Consider the following 18,491-nt stretch of genomic DNA (forward strand, 5'->3'; position numbering starts at 1 on the left):
TGTGAGAGTGCAGCTTTAAAAACCCGAATGCAAAGTGGGTGTAAATATATAGGAATACCAGTCAATGTTCATTGCATTTGGTTTAGATAGTGGCGTTCGTAATGCTCAAATTTGGATCTTTACTGCCTTCTTCAAACAAATCACACATGAAGTACACGCCTCCCATCTCCATGATGTCCCTGCATTTTGAGACTACACCTTCACATGTCCACTTCTCATTCTTCAAGCATTCGGGCGTACATGTGCGCGCTATTATGCTTAATGGCCAATGCATTGAGTGAACATTTCAAAAGGGCCCGGGTTGCCGAAGTAGGAAAAAAAGTATCAAAAGGGAAAATGCAGTAATATTTGTTAAATTGTTTGTCACTTTACAGAAAGAAATGGGGCAACGTGTCACCTGTCCCAACCGGTTCTACGCCTATTTCTAATAATACATATTTGTAAGACGAACCAGATCGAACCAGATATCGTACATATTTTATTTACGCTACATAGTGATCTAGTTGACGAAACATCCGTGAATATTGATTTTGAATTAGAAAACGGACTAGTCTATTAAATGCATAGGCAAATCCATTATCGAGTTGTGCTTTAAAATCACTCTCAATTCTTGGTGATCATAACAACTTATTACATATCTAGGTATAACCAACTTTTGTCTGGTTAGAAGCATGACTTTCAAATTAATCAATGGAATAGCTTCAATTTCCTGCACTGGAACATCGCCTGTTCCGTTTGACTTGTCGGTTCCCGTATTCGCGCGCAATCGTTGCTAGGCAGCGTTGTCGCGTGGGGAACCAGCTAGATACATTTAAACGGGCCAACCAATCACTGACCGAGATTCAAGCGTGGCAATATTACTCATCGTTACCGTTAAAGACATCGTTGAAAACAGAATCTGAACAGAATTGAACCGCGTCAGTCATCACTTTCGAAACAAAATGAGAGAAATAGTTCATCTTCAAGCCGGGCAATGTGGAAACCAGATCGGAGCTAAGGTTATATTTGTTTTGTAGCTTTATACATTGTAAATTACTTTTACTTTCATACGTTTTCAATCTAGTGAAAAAATGGCGGCTTATCGGTTTTGCGCTTTTTCAGATTTTTTTCTTTCAAGTTCAAACTTGTCATGAGGCAGTGGTTTAAAACTATTTATTCTGCGTATAAACGCTAAAGGAAATAACTGTAGCTGCATATGTTCTTTGTTGCGTTAAATAACATGTACTGCGTTGTTATTAAAACAGTGTAAATGGTTGCAGGTAGCCTAGCTCAGTTGTTAAAATTAATTTTGGCGGTCAGTGAGTTAACGCTTCCAATTTAGTTTGGTAGAGTTAACTCACCGACCTCAAGAAAACATTTTATTTATATGTAGAGGAATGACACAGAACTGAACTTTATTTAAATCTTTAAATCATAAACTATTCACATGTAATACTTGGACACGTAAATGGAAGTCTAAATCAATAGTTAACCTGTATTTGATTGAACTGCATGTTGTCGCTAATTTATACAAAACTCAAAAATGAGGTGTTTTTTTTTTATCTTACTTGACATCTGAGGTTTTATGCAATGTCATTTTGAGAATTGAGAACATAATCTGAAAGTGTGTTAAGATTGAGAGTATCGTTATATAGTAATATAATTTGGCCTTTTTTACTATTTTAGCCAATTTAGGGTTAGGTCAACTTAGGAAAATTTATTTCAGGTTTATACTGCCAGAAAAAGTATGACTGCAAGAAGAGATTTTTTAAAATCAGGTATGGCCAACAGGTCCTTGGAATTGTACTAATTCTTTGTGTTTCAGATCAGAATATTAAAAAGAACAATTGGTATTAAGGGATGCATGAGTTTCACTGTTTTGAACCCTGTTTTTAATCTGTTAATCTGGTTTTACCACTGGTTATTAGTTTAAACCAACATAATTGCTTCAACAACACATTTTTAATATAATTCACCTGAATGGGGGAAGGGTCATTTGAATAAAACCTGAAGTTTAATATAATGGGGAGAATAATTTACATCATGTAATGACAGTGTATTGTTTTCATGAATGGCACATTCATATAGCTAGAAAATGAGGTCATATAGTTTTAAATCAGGAAATGCGACTTGATTGATTGATAAGGGAAATTGCTGATATCAGATTAAGTGCAATTTATAGAACTGTTAAAATTTGGGATTAATCCTGTTAATTGTGTCTGTTAATCCTGTCCTCAGGATTGAAAACTTTCAATTCTAGATTTTCAAAGGGGGCTGATATGCCTTACAGTATCTTGGTCTGACTGTCTCTAATCTAAGCTTCATTTCTAAGCAAGATTTTCTGGGTTGACATTTTCGTATCACTTGTATTGACTAAAACCTTATCAGGCTGATAATTGATTAATCCAGTCAAAACGCAAGATTCATGAGGTCAACAGATCCTGTCCAGCCAAAGCAATCAACAGGATATTTTCAAATGTGTTGCAAATGTTCCCAAGTGCTGTGATAAAGTACCAGAACATGTTGGAGGCTACAACTGCGGAGACCATTTTTCCATATAATTTTTTTGTTGTACATCGTTTACAGAACCAGGAATTCAACTAGTCATAATCACAGTAAACAGTTTTTTGATATGACAACATAATTTAATAATTTATGGCCTTCTTCTCAGTTCTGGGAAGTGATCTCTGATGAGCACGGTGTCGATCCAACAGGCACCTACCATGGAGACTCTGACCTCCAACTGGAGAGAATCAACGTCTATTTCACTGAAGCCACTGGTCAGTATTTACCTCAGTTATGTTACTCTTGTATTTATGTGTGCCTTGTCGCGTATTTTGCAGTTCTGGGAGGTGATCTCTGACGAGCATGGTATTGACCCCACTGGCACCTACCACGGGGACTCTGATCTCCAGCTAGAGAGAATCAATGTCTACTATAATGAGGCTACAGGTGAGTAGAAGTGAAACTTCGGAGTCACACTTGTAAATGATTTGTTCCCCTTGGGGCAGCAAGCAAACAGTGTGTATATTTGACTGGATACGTCAATGCACCATTAAAAGCAACTATGTTGTTTTGAGGTTAACAAATTTATCTCCTTCCATTTGCATTTAATTTTTAATACACTTGTTCATAGATCGAGCTGTATTATAGGTTTACTTGTGGCGTGCGGGAGGCGTCAATAACTTTAGAAGTCCCTCTCCAATCATCACCAGTCGCTCCAGAGTTATCTCCCTTTGTCTAATCATTCCTAAATATGGTCGGAATGTGTATAGACATAATGTTGGGGACAAGTTCTCTAATGCAAAATAATGCTTTATTTGCTGTAGAATTATACCAGGAGGCGAGTAGTTCTCGGACACTCGCGATTTTCGCCTCATTTTGAAAGTTACATGTCAAGCATCTGATTTAAATCAATCAGGTGTTTGAAAAGTTTCAGCAGGTACCAAATCTTTTCATTAGGTAAGGATTATAAGACGTTAAATTCCAAAGGTTTACAGTTGTTTACAAAATCACAATTTACCTCCACTGGGAATCACAACTGTAGTACGCTTGCGCAAAAAGCACAATTTAAAATACGGGCAACAGTTAGGTTAAACGATTTGTTCGGTATACTTCCTTTTTTGACGCAGATGACATTATGCATTTACGAAAATATTCATGTTAAGTCGAGCGTTTACATTACACATGTACTAAAAAAAGATACCATTTATTTCATTTTTATGAGCTTCATGTTATATGTATATATACAATTAATTTAGTTTTTAATGAAAAATAATAAGATATATATTACCTACTATTTTGAAAATTCCACTTTAAAATATATTTAATAAAAACAATCACTTCCGCGCATGTTTCCCCGTTCTGTTGAAGGGAGTGTCTGAGAACTACTTCTGTTGAACTAAAATTTAACCCCTTTAGAGCTCCACATTCAGAGCCTATGAGAATGGACCTAAGTTGTTTAATTTCACTTGATTTTGCATTATTTCAACAGAAGAAGAGCTGAAGTTTGTTATTCACATTGGAATATCATATATCTTTTAAAATAAGGATACTTTAAAGATAAAACCTCTAAAAGTGTCCGAGAACTATTCGCCTACTGGTAGCCCTTAAATCACAGAAATAACCAAAAATTTGCCTCGTTTAAATGTCACTAAATTTTGTCAGGATGTGTATGGACACTCCAACAGAGTATTGAAATTCCTTAAAATGGGTCTTGTATTGTACCTTGAGGCCTAAAGAAATGTGTTTGGTCCTGCCTACTCGTCCCTATCTACTAATTATAGGAGCTAGCCCTTCCATTTTCAAAGTGAGGTGGTAAAAAGATAAAAGTGTGTTTCAATATGTAGTTTAAAACTTTGAAAGGGTTATACAAAAGATTTCCTCAATTCAACAATAACGATCTTATGTAAAATCTTAAAACCTGCTTATAAATAGTAAAAAAGCCTAAGCCTACCTACCCTCCCTATTTTTGATAATAGTGTAACCTTATCTTACAGGGCTCGACATTAACCACTGCCCGATTGCCCGGGGCAAGTAATTTTTGCAGGCGGGCAGTAGTTTTTAGAATCTACTGCCCGATCGGGCAGTAACAAAAAAAAACTTGTCATAGTGGCGACTTTTCTGGTAAAAAATAGTAGTCCGTAATCTCCTTCTTGGAGAGTATTTATCAAACCGAAACTAATGCACTCATTGGTTTTTGACTCGAAAAATCGGGTCAAACGGAGCTCCTCTGACATTTTCATTCGAAACTACGATGGCGAAGACTGCAGAATATTTTCCGATAGAGCTCGAGTAATTCCGTCTAGATCCGTTGGCCAATCGCGTGAGCTGCACCAAATCCATATAGCTAGCATTCCAGTTAATGCCCTCACAATGTACATGAAACGTCAAATGATGTTTTGACAGTCGACGCTGTCAAGTTTTTTTAATGTTTCAAACGAAAAAAGGCTAAGTCATCCGAGAAAAAGATCAGCTATAAAAAGAAACGAAAATGACGCTGGGTCGAGTCTTGGGGAAACAATTTTCCTTGACTCAGACACAGCGAGAATGGCCATTTTGGCTATTTTTCGGACTGCTCCAATTTTCGGATGCTCGGTTTTTGGAACTTTACGATTTCACTTTACATTGCGATAAATTGTAATTTACTTCAAAATAAATGTAAGATTACAAGGCTAAGATAATAAGAGGTTGACTGTTGGTTCTTATAATTCAATTTTATTTCATCCTTAATAATTTGAATGTATGTGCTATTAGTTACAAATTTCATGACAACTGATTTATTTCAAATACAGCAAGCCCTGATGTGCAGGTTGAATCTGGAAATGGGTTCTGATGTGAAGTATAACAACAAAATGAGCCCCCAAAAATTGGGCAAGTAAAAAATCCATTCGGGCAAGTGAAAATGGCTAGGTGGTTGCCCAAAGGGCAACCAAGTATTAGAATAAGCGTCAAGCCCTGTCTTAACCATTCTTATTTATTTTTTAGCCTTAAAAGCCTTTGTCTGATCATCACAATATTTATATAATTTGTTTAATATGGGCAAAATTTGATAACCTCCTACATAATGACACCAGTTATCACCAAACTTTTTAAATGTCTTTAAATGTGGTTTTTCAATAGTTGGGGCTCCTGTTTTTAGCTCATATAGGTGCTTAAGGACCTGGGTGAACTATTGTGATAGGGGACTGTCCGCCAACTGTCGTCAATATTTTGATATGCCTTCAAAATATAAAACCGGTTTTTGAGTCACACATTTGAAAGGTAGGGGGATATTTTAGAATTTTTGAACTTGGTCTGAAGTTATGCGTTTAGGTCACTTACATGGAAACATCAACCCTATCACTTTGAAACTTGGGGAACTTGTTTATCTAATACCTTTCTTTACATTGTACCCTAAAAATGTGAATTCCCGCGTTTTGGGGGGTAAAAACAGCAATTTTGATGGATTTTGGGTGATATTGAGAATTCGACCAAGCTTCTTCAATTTTTGTTGGATTGATTTAAAAAATAAATTCAAAGACTATAAATAGATAATGCCAAATGTATCGATGACAATCAGGTTTGAGTCACACATTTGGAAGGGTAGGGGGAGATTGGGAGATATTTTAGTATTTTTGGACTTTGTAAGTTTTAGCTAGTCTGAGTTTAAGTTTTGTGCTTGGGCCACCTACAAGCAAAGCAAACTATCAAAGCTGTCACTTTCAAACTTTTGAATACCTGTTCGCTATCAAATGTATTGTATGAATTAAATAAACCGTAAAATGATGAAATTAGAGAAGCGTTCAGCACCAGCAGGCCTAATCAAACCTGTTGTATGGTTTGTATACATTAATGCTAGGAAGCAAATTTTAAAGGCCACAAATTGTTTCAAATGAAGATACCAGGTAGCGTAAATTAAACTAACACCTGTCAATTATTAAAGAGCAAGTAATGTTTATGGAAGTGATAAGTCATAACAATATGGAGTGGATATCAAATTGTTCACAGCCTTAGTGTTCTTTTCTTTGGAAACTGTTTTCTTAACAAACTTGACCCACTGACCTAATTGAAAACCTATCTGCTGCCTTCCAAGTTCTCTCCAAGGTCTCTTGGCCTAAGAATCTTTCAGTAATTGGTCCCAAAATGTGTGGACAGACCTATGACAACATCTTTTCAGCTCAAGGACACCAGGACCTTGATCCACCCACACACACCCTCTAAACCCCCATTGAAATTGATCAGGGCAAAAAGTTGCTGGAAGGGTCCAGTGGCAAAACAAGTTAATGTCAAGGCCTGCACCACTTTATTATTACTGTTATTTTATTGTTATGAGCTTCTGTCATTTCAGGCGGGAAGTATGTTCCACGTGCTGTGCTTGTGGACCTTGAGCCAGGAACCATGGACTCAGTGCGCTCCGGTCCGTTTGGTCAGATTTTCCGGCCAGACAACTTTGTGTTCGGACAGAGTGGCGCTGGCAACAACTGGGCTAAAGGTCACTATACAGAGGGCGCTGAGCTCGTAGACTCCGTACTTGATGTGGTACGTAAGGAGGCAGAGAGCTGCGACTGTCTGCAGGGATTCCAGCTGACACACTCACTCGGCGGTGGAACTGGCTCCGGTATGGGAACGTTGTTGATCAGCAAGATCCGTGAGGAGTACCCCGACAGAATCATGCTCACATTCTCCGTTGTACCATCACCAAAAGTGAGCATGTGCAATCTTGGCTAGTTAATTGTGAAAGATACAAATGAAGGGCTGCACTTTTATTATGCCCCCACAAAGTGGCGGCATATAGGGTTGCCCTTGTCCGTACGTACGTCTGTCTGTCTGTACGTACGTACGTCCCGAAGATTGTTTCCGATCTAATTCTTGAAAACCGTTTGTCCAATCCTCACCAAACTTTAAACACATGTTTGTGACCATAATATCTTGATCAAGTTCGATAGTCATGGAAATCGCTTTAGTCATTTAGGAGTTACGGCCCTTTTTTGCCAAAAATACTTCAAAAATATATGTTTCCAATCTAATTCTTGAAAACTGTTTGTCCAATCCTCACCAAACTTTAAACACATGTTTGTGACCATAATATCTTGATCAAGTTCGATAGTCATGGAAATCGCTTTAGTCATTTAGGAGTTACGGCCCTTTTTTGCCAAAAATACTTCAAAAATATATGTTTCCAATCTAATTCTTGAAAAGTATGTGTCCAATGTGGATCCAACAAGTTTTTTCCTGCCTGAATGGCGCCATATAACCTATACAGTCTTGCGATGCCGTAAAACCCAACTCAACTCAACTTATCCTATATGTGCAGATTATCCTGAATAATCATTGTGGCTTAATTTTTTTTTATAAATTTATGTCAACTTGACTGAATGTAAAGTAGTATTGTGCTATCATAAAAGTTATGGCTTTGGTAGTTTCCACAATTGTTATCTTTTTGCAGGTATCAGATACAGTTGTAGAACCCTACAATGCAACGCTGTCTGTCCACCAGCTGGTTGAGAACACTGACGAGACCTACTGTATCGACAACGAGGCTCTCTACGACATCTGCTTCAGGACCTTGAAACTGACCACACCGACATATGGTGACCTGAATCATCTGGTCTCCGCCACCATGTCTGGTGTCACAACTTGTCTCCGTTTCCCTGGTCAGCTGAATGCCGATCTCCGTAAACTGGCTGTCAACATGGTGCCATTCCCTCGACTCCATTTCTTCATGCCTGGATTTGCTCCACTCACCTCTCGTGGCAGCCAGCAGTACAGAGCACTCACCGTTCCCGAGCTTACCCAGCAGATGTTTGACGCAAAGAACATGATGGCCGCTTGCGACCCTCGACACGGCAGATACTTGACTGTAGCAGCCATCTTCCGAGGGCGCATGTCCATGAAGGAGGTTGATGAGCAGATGTTGAACGTTCAGAACAAGAACAGCAGTTACTTCGTCGAATGGATCCCCAACAACGTGAAGACCGCCGTCTGCGATATTCCTCCCCGTGGCCTAAAGATGTCCGGCACATTCATTGGCAACAGCACCGCCATCCAGGAGCTGTTTAAGCGAATCTCTGAGCAGTTTACTGCTATGTTCCGGCGTAAGGCTTTCCTCCATTGGTACACAGGCGAGGGCATGGACGAGATGGAGTTCACTGAGGCAGAGTCAAACATGAATGACCTTGTGTCTGAGTACCAGCAGTACCAGGACGCCACCGCCGAGGAGGAAGGAGAATTTGATGAGGAGGGAGATGAGGAGGAGGCCTAAAGATACTGGTGTCAGACTCATTTCCAACTTAGATCTTATCTTAACTTGAACTCATTTTAACAATCTATAGAAGGGAATTAAGCAAAATTTGTTGACAATCGCTGAAACATGAATGAACATAACAATAATGTTATACATCAATCCATTTTATTAAATGCTTTAATGATGGTATGTCTTTCTTAATGCAATTTAATCATAAACATGTTTAGTTGGTACCAAGGCCTCTTTCGAGTTTTTCAAATGTGCCTTTTTCGAATGTTATAGATGTGTGTCTGATGGGTTCTTAATTCATTCTTATGCATAACTTTTCTATCTTTAATATTTCCATTTCTTGATCTTGTTTACCTCATCTTTTACTCTCAGACATGTGCAAATTTGTTATTGACCAATAAATAAAGTGGTTGAAGAAAGTTGAGTCTTGTTCAATGTGATGTTCAGAGTCGCTACTATGTCTAGATGAAACATTGTGGTTCATACGTGACGTAGATAGGCCTAAAAATACTTCTGGTTCTTGCTATCTAATCCGACCCTTCAGTTTTTATAGTCCGTTGGTTAACATTTTTAGTGTTGTAATATGGAATTTAAAAGGTATAATTATAAGATAAATTGGCAGCTTACCTGAACCAAGATATAACCCTAATCACACATTCTTGGCATTGTGGCTGGGTTTTAACCCGATTTGATGTCGTCGACCACACCTTTGAATAATCGATAAAATATATATGCTATCAACGTGTCTATTTCATCCAAACTTATCCAGGAATGTTGCCGTACTATCAATGCACTCGTGCAGAATTCTTGATCGTATTCGTCCAAAATCTTACCAATGGGATGTAGCCTTACCTATGCGGACGTAGACTAATCTACCTCTACTTGAAGGCTGCATTTGATAAAATTTCACACTTGAAATATGGTAGACCAGGCAAAGTTTTTAAACAGACAATTTCCTCCAAAACCGATACAGGTCATTGCTGACCAATCTGGATGGATGAAAACTAGTAATGTTTTGTCACTAACAATATAAAAAATAAGCAAGAAACAGACCCCAAAAATAAAGGCATTGGTATACATGTCATAAAAAGACGGTATTTGTTTTTAAAAAGACAGCTAGTTTTCAATGCAAAGAAATTCAAATAGGCTGCATACAGCCGCAATTTTTTTATTACAAGTATATTTGGCAAATATAGCGTCGGATATATTTTTTTATTAGGCAAATCGTTACTTAATGATTTTTTTTCTGTTACCAAAACTAAGTACATTTAAAGAACACCTAAACAAGTTCTAGATGACATGAATTAAAAGATTAATGATTATGAATGGGATGATGTATTACAGTATAAGTATACCTGTAAGCCGAAGTTCTAAATCTTGCAAGGGCATATTTATTTTCATGGACAGTTTCTTAGTATTTTCTCCGATATAATCATGTTTACGTGAGGCATGGTGAATTATTGATATCTGTGTACTATCTTTGGCCATACGTATCTAGTTCTTATTACCTCGAGTGTGTGTTAATCGTATTTTTAGTTCGCCAGATTATCAGAGAAACTGTTCATTCAGAGTATTTTAACTTGAGCGGCCATGTTTATATTTCTATATTTTTTATTGATACGTTATAATATTTTTAACTTAACTATCATCTTAGGCATTTTCTTATATATATGCCATATAATTTAGTTAAGTTGGTTGATTTCTTTGACACCTAGAAAGTGGCTGGATTCACACCAACGGAAACATGTGCCATCGTGATCCTTAAAATCGTTTTCATTCACCAGAGTTTCGACAATGCTAAACGCAAAGCATCATCGCTCTGGTGTACGACGATGCATTATTATTGTCCAAAACAACAACAACGCGACATTTGTTTGCTCCATTATCGCAACTGTTTTTCTTTCTGTGTTCTTTGTATACGAAAACTACAGTACTTATTGTGTTTTCATTTTAAATTTGATAAAAATGAAATTACTTCGGTGCATTTTTGTTTTGTAAGTCAGTCTAGAAAAAAACCCCGCGATATTTATTGTTGCACTCTCGAGAGCATTTTTTCAACCTAGAGGAAAACTGGATAAATTGAATAAAAAAGATGCGAGATTTGACCTTTACCTCGGTGCATATAAATTAATCAGTATGTATGGAGAAAACAACGCGATATTCATTGTTGCATCGACGCATACATTTCTCATTGACTACCTATACTAGACGTTTAACAACCAGAATACTGTATAGATTGAAATAAACGACATTAAAACAAACACAATATCGCGTATTTTTCGCGCTGGCTTTGAATAGGATTCCTTAAAACTACAATGTCATCGGAATATAATATGAGGAATACTTTAAACTATCTAGTTATACCAACCCAATCGGTTAGTATCGATATTAGGTATTAAGAACATCGCTATCATTGATGAAGCACATCGCTGAAAGTGGAACCGGGCTCTGATCCCGCTGAAAGAGGAGCCGGGCTCTGATCCCGCTGAAAGAGGAGCCGTTTTTCTCCCAATAAGTTTAAATAAGGGAAACAACCAAGATTGACAACTTACACAGAACTTAACACGGTTATACATCGCTTCAAGAGCGTTACAAAATGGTCACTTGTCAACTTGAGCCAGAAATAGTCAAACAAACAGGCTTCAATGCAATAAATATAGAAGTAACATTTTTTGTTTAACAACAAGAATACCCATCAATAAAAAACCTACTAAAATAACTTTTTCTTAGAAATCTTCATTGCTTTAATTATTAAATAAAGTATTGAGTAATGACGGTACATCTTTACCAAAGTTGTACATGTGCGCTGACTCGGGTTGCGGGCACCGGAAGTGAATCTGCTGCAAGCCAAACCGAGACACCACGCATTGAAAATCAAATGCACGTTTCCCATATCATTTTCAAATCAGTTTGTCCTACGTTTGCACGTGCATTTGCGCCTGCGACTTCCATAGAACAACGTCTAACTTTTGTGTAAATTAATGAGCGGGCACGGTCACTGAGTTAGTTGGGAAATAGTGCACCTCTTTGTTATTTGTATACATTATTTTCTGATATATGTTGAGCCATTCACACGGGCAGCGACACATGTATATCAAAGTCATCGTGTTATGACGTCACCAGGCAATCAACAGAACAAGAATACTTGAATAGTCAATTATTGAAATCAGTCTGACATCATGAACACCAAACATAACATTTGTTATTCTGTTTTTGTTTATCCCGAGTGTATTCTTGGTGCGGCCTGATAATAACATCATTATTTAGGTCGTGTATACAGTCCATGAATGATGTGACCGGCAAATGCAACATGTGCAAATCGTAACTAGTGACGGTCTCAATTAAAGGGACTCGACACACATGAGTGTACAAATGCAAGAAAAAAAAGAAAATTGTTACAAAACGTACATACAACTGATATCAGTGATGTGTGTACAACGGATTGAATCTCACTTGCTGATGTATCACAGTGCTAACGACACATACATCTTTCGAAGTATTTGCGCATTATTCAAATGGGGTTGTCTTCCATGTAAAATCAGTAAGTTTAAAACTCGCGTCGGTATATTTATCTGAACTCATCACGTGACTCACGTGCTAATTATATACACTTAATGACTTTCCGGAAGAACGAAAATTGCAAGAAACCTGAAAATTGCTGCGCAACATCGTAGACAAAGAGCCCGGTCAACATCTGTAATGAAATTGATCGATGGAAATAGGTTAAGTCTGAAAAAATTGAAAACGAGTTGCAGGGGATTCGGAGAAACCATTTCACGCATTTTTAAACTGGAAAACCATCATGCGCTATTTTTAAACGGTGAAACGCAGCTGATGTATTATCGGCCTCATACTAGCTCGCTTTAATGGACAGTTATAAAGCATAATTTTCGTCTTTACATATGTTATATATTTACATGAACATACAAATAAATCGTCGGAACTATTTTTCTTTGATCATGCTAATGTATGTATTAATTTATTAATATAAGTTAATTAAAACCTCCACGATAAAATGGTACAGACGCAAAGCTGCGTTGCATTAAAAGAATCCGTATTTCTATTGAATAAGCCCGGTGGATGTAACATGGACGGTAACCCTGCTAATATTATCGATTTTGTTTTTCCAGACAAAGTTATATAATGACCTTGGAATTGTTTCCTTTTGCAGTGAGAAGTGCATCTATTTTTGGTCTTGTAAACCGAAACCAGTTTTAGTACCAATAAATTGACATTTAATCTTTTGAATTTTAGCGGCCCCCGTAAATATCTTTTCCAATACGCAAGGTCTTTAATGAAGCTTTCCGCAGCACGATGTGCAGATTTCTGTCATTTTGGAATGAATCGATATTTGTCTGCTATGTCTGATTCACTGCACCAGTCTGATTGATTGGTGCGTCTGGGTTTCATTACGCCAAGGTCTCAAGGTCTTCCCCCTCGTGTGCTGTATGCATTGACGTCCAAACAATGACACTGCCACTGCCTGTCTGGGTATTACTGTCAACATGTATTTTATTAGAACATCCGTCATTTCCACAACAGTCATACATGCAGTACAGCAAAAACATGCCTTGCTCTGGACTTGAGCTATTTCAACAGTTTTAAACAATAAACGGTACTGTAAAATGCTTTGGTAGTTGCTATATGGCCAATATTTTTGGTCTATCCTGGGGGTCATAGCAACCTGTGGCCCGTTTTAGTCGTTAACTTCAATCCAGGGGTTCTGATGGCAATAGGTTCATTTGATCACGTTCCCACAAGTGTTTTCAAGTTGAATACTGGCTTCAGTTCAACTTTTCCAAATACATGGCAAAATAACGAAAATACGACTGTAAGATAGTTCACTTAACCACCGACAACTTGAACTTAGCTCTTACATGAAACCGACCCCAGAATTTTGAACGGGTGAAAAATTGTGAAGTTTGGTTCAAATTGAGACAAACGATTTTATTGTATGGTCAACATAAATCAGTCATCCAGTTTGTGTTGTATCAGGAACAAGATTACAATATTTTCATCTAGTCATTTATATCATACAATGGTAATTTATTGGCCATTACCAATCACGGGCATTTTTAAGGGTGAAAAACGAGGTAGGAACCGTGTTTGAATCGGAAAAAATACAGTGGTTATTGCATGCATATAAATATTGAACAAAAACCCCGTCAGATACAAATCTACAAAATTGTCGAAAAAGCACATACAGGGGCGTACCTTTTCATCTTTGGCTCCCCCGAAAAGGCAAGTGCTTAACTATCGACCTTTAACTGGTTCGAGTTTATTGTTATTTCACTGAATGTTGATATTTAGAAAGCTTCAACATTGTTCTTTTATTACTGTTTTCTTCAATGATTTCAAACTGGAGGGGACAGCTCCCACCCATATACCCTTTTCAGACAATACCACTGAAAGACATTCAAATAATAACGGCTCACTCAATTATACGGGCATACCATTTCATAACTTTCTATCTTCACAAGATCTGGGGCCGTATTCAATATACATATATCCAATAGACTTTGTTACCAATTAAACTGTTTATTTACATCAATAATAAGACGTCCTATACGGAATCGCTTCCGGGAGCATTAAATAAACCGGACGGATCTATAACAGTATTTTATTGTCCATTGAAGTATCAACACTTATTAACAGCTTTTGTTTAATAGCATACTTTTATATAGCTTGTTATACAGATATTAAAGTTTAAAATGAGTCTGACACCAGCATCTTTATGCTTCTTCTCCTTCCTCTTCCTCGTCGAATTCTTCTTCCTCCTCGGCGGTGGCGTCCTGGTACTGCTGGTACTCCGACACAAGGTCGTTCATGTTTGACTCCGCCTCTGTGAACTCCATCTCGTCCATACCCTCACCTGTGTACCAATGGAGGAAAGCCTTACGCCTGAACATAGCAGTAAACTGCTCGGAGATTCGCTTAAACAGCTCCTGGATCGCGGTGCTGTTGCCGATGAATGTGGCGGACATCTTAAGGCCACGAGGAGGAATATCGCAGACGGCGGTCTTCACGTTGTTGGGGATCCATTCAACGAAGTAGCTGCTGTTCTTGTTCTGAACGTTCAACATCTGCTCGTCGACCTCCTTCATGGACATGCGTCCACGGAAGATGGCAGCGACGGTCAGGTATCTTCCGTGACGCGGGTCGCAGGCGGCCATCATGTTCTTGGAGTCGAACATCTGCTGGGTTAGCTCGGGGACGGTGAGCGCCCGGTACTGCTGACTGCCGCGAGAGGTGAGTGGAGCAAACCCGGGCATGAAGAAGTGGAGACGCGGGAATGGCACCATGTTGACGGCCAGTTTACGGAGATCAGCGTTCAGCTGACCGGGGAAACGGAGACAGGTAGTGACACCGGACATGGTGACGGATACTAGATGGTTCAGGTCACCATACGTTGGTGTGGTCAGTTTCAGAGTCCTGAAGCAGATGTCGTAAAGAGCCTCGTTGTCGATACAGAAGGTCTCGTCAGTGTTCTCGACCAGCTGGTGGACAGACAGCGTCGCATTGTAGGGTTCTACCACGGTATCGGATACCTGCAAGAGGATAACGAGTGTTAAGATTATCACAGCCATCGCTTTATCGAGTGATAGTTGTCAAGGTCTTTTAAAAATAGCCAGTAAAGTTTGACTATAAATTAGTTAAGTTCATTAAAAAAATTGCTTTATCATGATGGAACCAGCAAGTCTACTGATGCTCACTTTGGGTGACGGTACGACGGAGAATGTGTTCATGATTCTGTCGGGGTACTCCTCACGGATCTTGCTGATCAACAGCGTTCCCATACCGGAGCCGGTGCCGCCGCCGAGTGAGTGTGTCAGCTGGAAGCCCTGCAGACAGTCGCAACTCTCTGCCTCCTTACGTACCACATCAAGCACGGAGTCTACGAGCTCAGCGCCCTCCGTATAGTGACCTTTGGCCCAGTTATTGCCAGCACCGCTCTGTCCGAACACAAAGTTGTCTGGCCGGAAAATCTGACCAAACGGCCCGGAGCGCACTGAGTCCATGGTCCCAGGCTCAAGGTCCACGAGCACTGCACGCGGAACATACTTCCCGCCTGAAATGACATGAGATATTATAATACCACAAACACTGTTGTTTAGTTTCATTTTAGTAAAAAGTCGTGTAGAAGCAAACCGGCTGATATAATTTGAGTAAAATTCCGAACAGACGTCTGCCAATGAAACTCCCCCGGAGCTTTGTCGCCGTCTTCAGAACTATTCAAATTTGACTTCTATCAAACTCCCGACAGTCGGGAAACATCCTTTAAATGCCTTGAATCCCGTCTCGTTTAAATGCTCGCCGCCCCGATGCGGAGTGGACGAAACATTGTTAAGTGCACCTCATACAGTATTGCACATCTACTCACCAGAAGCCTCATTATAGTAGACATTGATTCTCTCCAGCTGGAGATCAGAGTCCCCGTGGTAGGTGCCAGTGGGGTCAATACCATGCTCGTCAGAAATCACCTCCCAGAACTGCAAAATACGCGACAAGTCTCGCATAAATATTAGGATTATGTAACTGAGGAAAAACTAACCGGAGGCTTCAGTGAAATAGACGTCAATACGCTCTAGTTGGAGGTCAGAGTCCCCATGGTAAGTGCCCGTGGCGTCGATACCGTGCTCGTCAGCGATAACTTCCCAGAACTGGTGAAAATGGAACAAACCATTAAAGTATTGTATTATGTTGTGGTGTCAAACTATCGATACATTGTTAACCCAGCCATGGCAGAGGGCATGACTGGTTCTGCGAATGTCTGAAAGAAAAAAGTAGTACCAAGGCTTCTGCCAGACAGTCGGAACACTTTCCGCTATAATCCAAAGAAAAAGATCGAACTTTCCGGATATGGAAGAGTAGCTATGATTGGACGGTCAGGTTGGTAATAGTCTGTTCGGCATAGCCTACATCGCCGACCTGTTCCGATGTTCAATTCATGATGAAACCAGGGGGGTGCCAGGATTTCGCTTAAAGGGCGCACCTGGTGCTCCTTCTCCAGCCCCTTGCCACACCCCTCCCCCAAAAATTCTAAACATGGCACCGGCTTATCAACGATCTTATCGTACGATCGTCTTTACGAATCAATATTTCTAAGTAGTAATACCATCTATTTCATAAGTAATAGTTGTGTTTTACAGTTCAAACATATTTAGTCCTTTTTATTTTGCAAGCAAAAAGTTTAATTTGATATGTAACACTGGCATGAAATATAACCGAAATTCGTGATCTAACGTTCTTTTGTCGTACGTGTTGATAAGCTTGCCCCAATGATCGTAAATTTCAAGGCGTAACCTCGTTTGTGGCGTAAACTGCGTTTCAATAAACGTATCGTAAGGACATTGGATTTATCTTATTTTCAAGTAAAACTGTCGATTCAGCGTGTCGCACTCGCTTCACACGTAACTGGAATTCCTGATCTAGCGATAGTTAAACTGACGCTGATTGATTAAATTTCCCCATTTAACGCATAGATTCTGCCTTTATTATTTTGTTTTTAACGTACAAAGTTAGCTAATTAACAAAAGCCCCAGAAAAATGCTTATTCTGTCTAAAATGGTGCGCTTTGGTGTAATTTATGCATCCTATCCCTTTCATGTTGACAAAATAATATTCACTAATTTCAGGGAGGGAGACGCCTCTCCATGGATCCACTAATGGGAACAACATGTAATGACTCAATAAACATGGCCGGATGATTGACGCATCTGCCGGGATTCTGACCAGCCATGCAGTTAGTTCATCACGCTATTTATGTTGGCAAACATTCGCCCAGCGTCTGCGGTATGCCTATGTCAATGTCAAGTGATAAACGTGCGAGTATATTATGCGGACATTTAAACTCAGTTTCACATACTTGGCATACTTGATCACAGCTAGGCGATCAGGATGTTAATGTCAGAAACCAGATTTACGTGTTAATGTAGAAAATCTGCAGTTACAACATTCTGATATTTTATAAGTAGTATAAATTAGTTTCCAGCAACTTAATCATGAAATCATGAGCTTTGAACTTGAAAGTATTGGGAGGAAATACTTAACCGATATGCCGCCATTGTTCACATGACTAGTCTAGAAACCGGCAGTTAACGAAAGGATAACAGCTCAAATAATTTGGCAAATAACAACAACACAAAATAAAATATTGTATAAAATATCTTACCTTAGATCCGATCTGGTTTCCGCATTGTCCGGCTTGTAGATGAACAATTTCCCTCATTTTGCTTCGAAATTTGTTACTGAGGCGACTGACTGCTGTTCAGGTTATGTAGCCGAAACGATGAGTAAGAGCCAGACTTTAAATGTTAATTTGTGATCTCGCTCAGCGATTGGCTGACGCTCATCACGTAGCTAGCTGGTTTCCGTCGCGACAAGGCTGCCTAGCAACATATTACGGGAACCAAAACGAAAAACAGACGATGGTTTATTTTAATTATATGAGTTGGTCAATTGATCGTCTCATTGACATTAACAGAGGCGCCGGATGCAGATTGGCGTTGGGGCGGCACAGGGAGTGGATGGGTTAGGGGTTTAACTTAATGTTTAATTTTGATGACTATTGACCCGTATAGTTTGGTATTATCATATTATCAACTATTCGGTGAAAGGGTATTGTTTGTTGATAACCACTAGCGGATTCAGTACCCCCCCCCCCCCCAAAAAAAATAAATAGATAAATAAATAAATAAATAATAATAATAAAATAAATAAATAAATAAATAAATAAATAAATAAATAAATAAATAAATAATTAATTAGATAAATAAAT

The 18,491-nt window shown here is 38.9% G+C and overlaps 2 protein-coding genes across 4 annotated transcripts; one reads left to right on the forward strand and one right to left on the reverse strand.

Moving 5' to 3' along the window:
• Nucleotides 1–807: 807 nt before the first annotated feature.
• LOC128226545 (tubulin beta-4B chain-like) lies at nucleotides 808–9,132 on the forward strand. Of its 2 annotated transcripts, none has more exons than XM_052936480.1 (4): nucleotides 808–998; nucleotides 2,651–2,759; nucleotides 6,809–7,164; nucleotides 7,907–9,132. In XM_052936480.1, the coding sequence occupies exons 1-4, from the start codon at nucleotides 942–944 to the stop codon at nucleotides 8,720–8,722; spliced, it is 1,338 nt and encodes a 445-aa protein (XP_052792440.1). In that variant the 5' UTR covers nucleotides 808–941; the 3' UTR covers nucleotides 8,723–9,132. The 2 variants fall into 2 exon arrangements, with proteins under 2 accessions (XP_052792440.1, XP_052792439.1); XM_052936479.1 differs by lacking the exon at nucleotides 2,651–2,759 and adding an exon at nucleotides 2,823–2,931 and having other exon boundaries at nucleotides 811–998.
• A 5,185-nt stretch (nucleotides 9,133–14,317) lies between these two features.
• On the reverse strand, nucleotides 14,318–18,045 carry LOC128227457 (tubulin beta chain-like). Of its 2 annotated transcripts, none has more exons than XM_052938016.1 (4): nucleotides 17,886–18,045; nucleotides 16,266–16,374; nucleotides 15,427–15,782; nucleotides 14,318–15,261 (listed from the first exon to the last, which is right to left on the reverse strand). In XM_052938016.1, the coding sequence occupies exons 1-4, from the start codon at nucleotides 17,940–17,942 to the stop codon at nucleotides 14,446–14,448; spliced, it is 1,338 nt and encodes a 445-aa protein (XP_052793976.1). In that variant the 5' UTR covers nucleotides 17,943–18,045; the 3' UTR covers nucleotides 14,318–14,445. The 2 variants fall into 2 exon arrangements, with proteins under 2 accessions (XP_052793976.1, XP_052793978.1); XM_052938018.1 differs by lacking the exon at nucleotides 16,266–16,374 and adding an exon at nucleotides 16,095–16,203 and having other exon boundaries at nucleotides 17,886–18,039.
• Between the last annotated feature and the right edge of the window lie 446 nt (nucleotides 18,046–18,491).

The sequence above is a fragment of the Mya arenaria genome, chromosome 3 (assembly GCF_026914265.1).
Source record: "Mya arenaria isolate MELC-2E11 chromosome 3, ASM2691426v1".
Classification (NCBI taxonomy): Eukaryota; Metazoa; Mollusca; class Bivalvia; order Myida; family Myidae; genus Mya; species Mya arenaria.

What these genes read in the sequence shown, in the direction of transcription:
- LOC128226545 (XM_052936480.1), top strand. Translation starts at nt 942, where the DNA reads ATGAGAGAAATAGTTCATCTTCAAGCCGGGCAATGTGGAAACCAGATC. An exon ending in GAAACCAGATCGGAGCTAAG is followed by an intron (nt 999 to 2,650) that starts GTTATATTTGTT and finishes CCTTCTTCTCAG; the next exon opens with TTCTGGGAAGTGATCTCTGA. An exon ending in CCGTTGTACCATCACCAAAA is followed by an intron (nt 7,165 to 7,906) that starts GTGAGCATGTGC and finishes ATCTTTTTGCAG; the next exon opens with GTATCAGATACAGTTGTAGA.
- LOC128227457 (XM_052938016.1), bottom strand. Translation starts at nt 17,942, where the DNA reads ATGAGGGAAATTGTTCATCTACAAGCCGGACAATGCGGAAACCAGATC. An exon ending in GAAACCAGATCGGATCTAAG is followed by an intron (nt 16,375 to 17,885) that starts GTAAGATATTTT and finishes CATTTTCACCAG; the next exon opens with TTCTGGGAAGTTATCGCTGA. An exon ending in CCGTCGTACCGTCACCCAAA is followed by an intron (nt 15,262 to 15,426) that starts GTGAGCATCAGT and finishes ATCCTCTTGCAG; the next exon opens with GTATCCGATACCGTGGTAGA.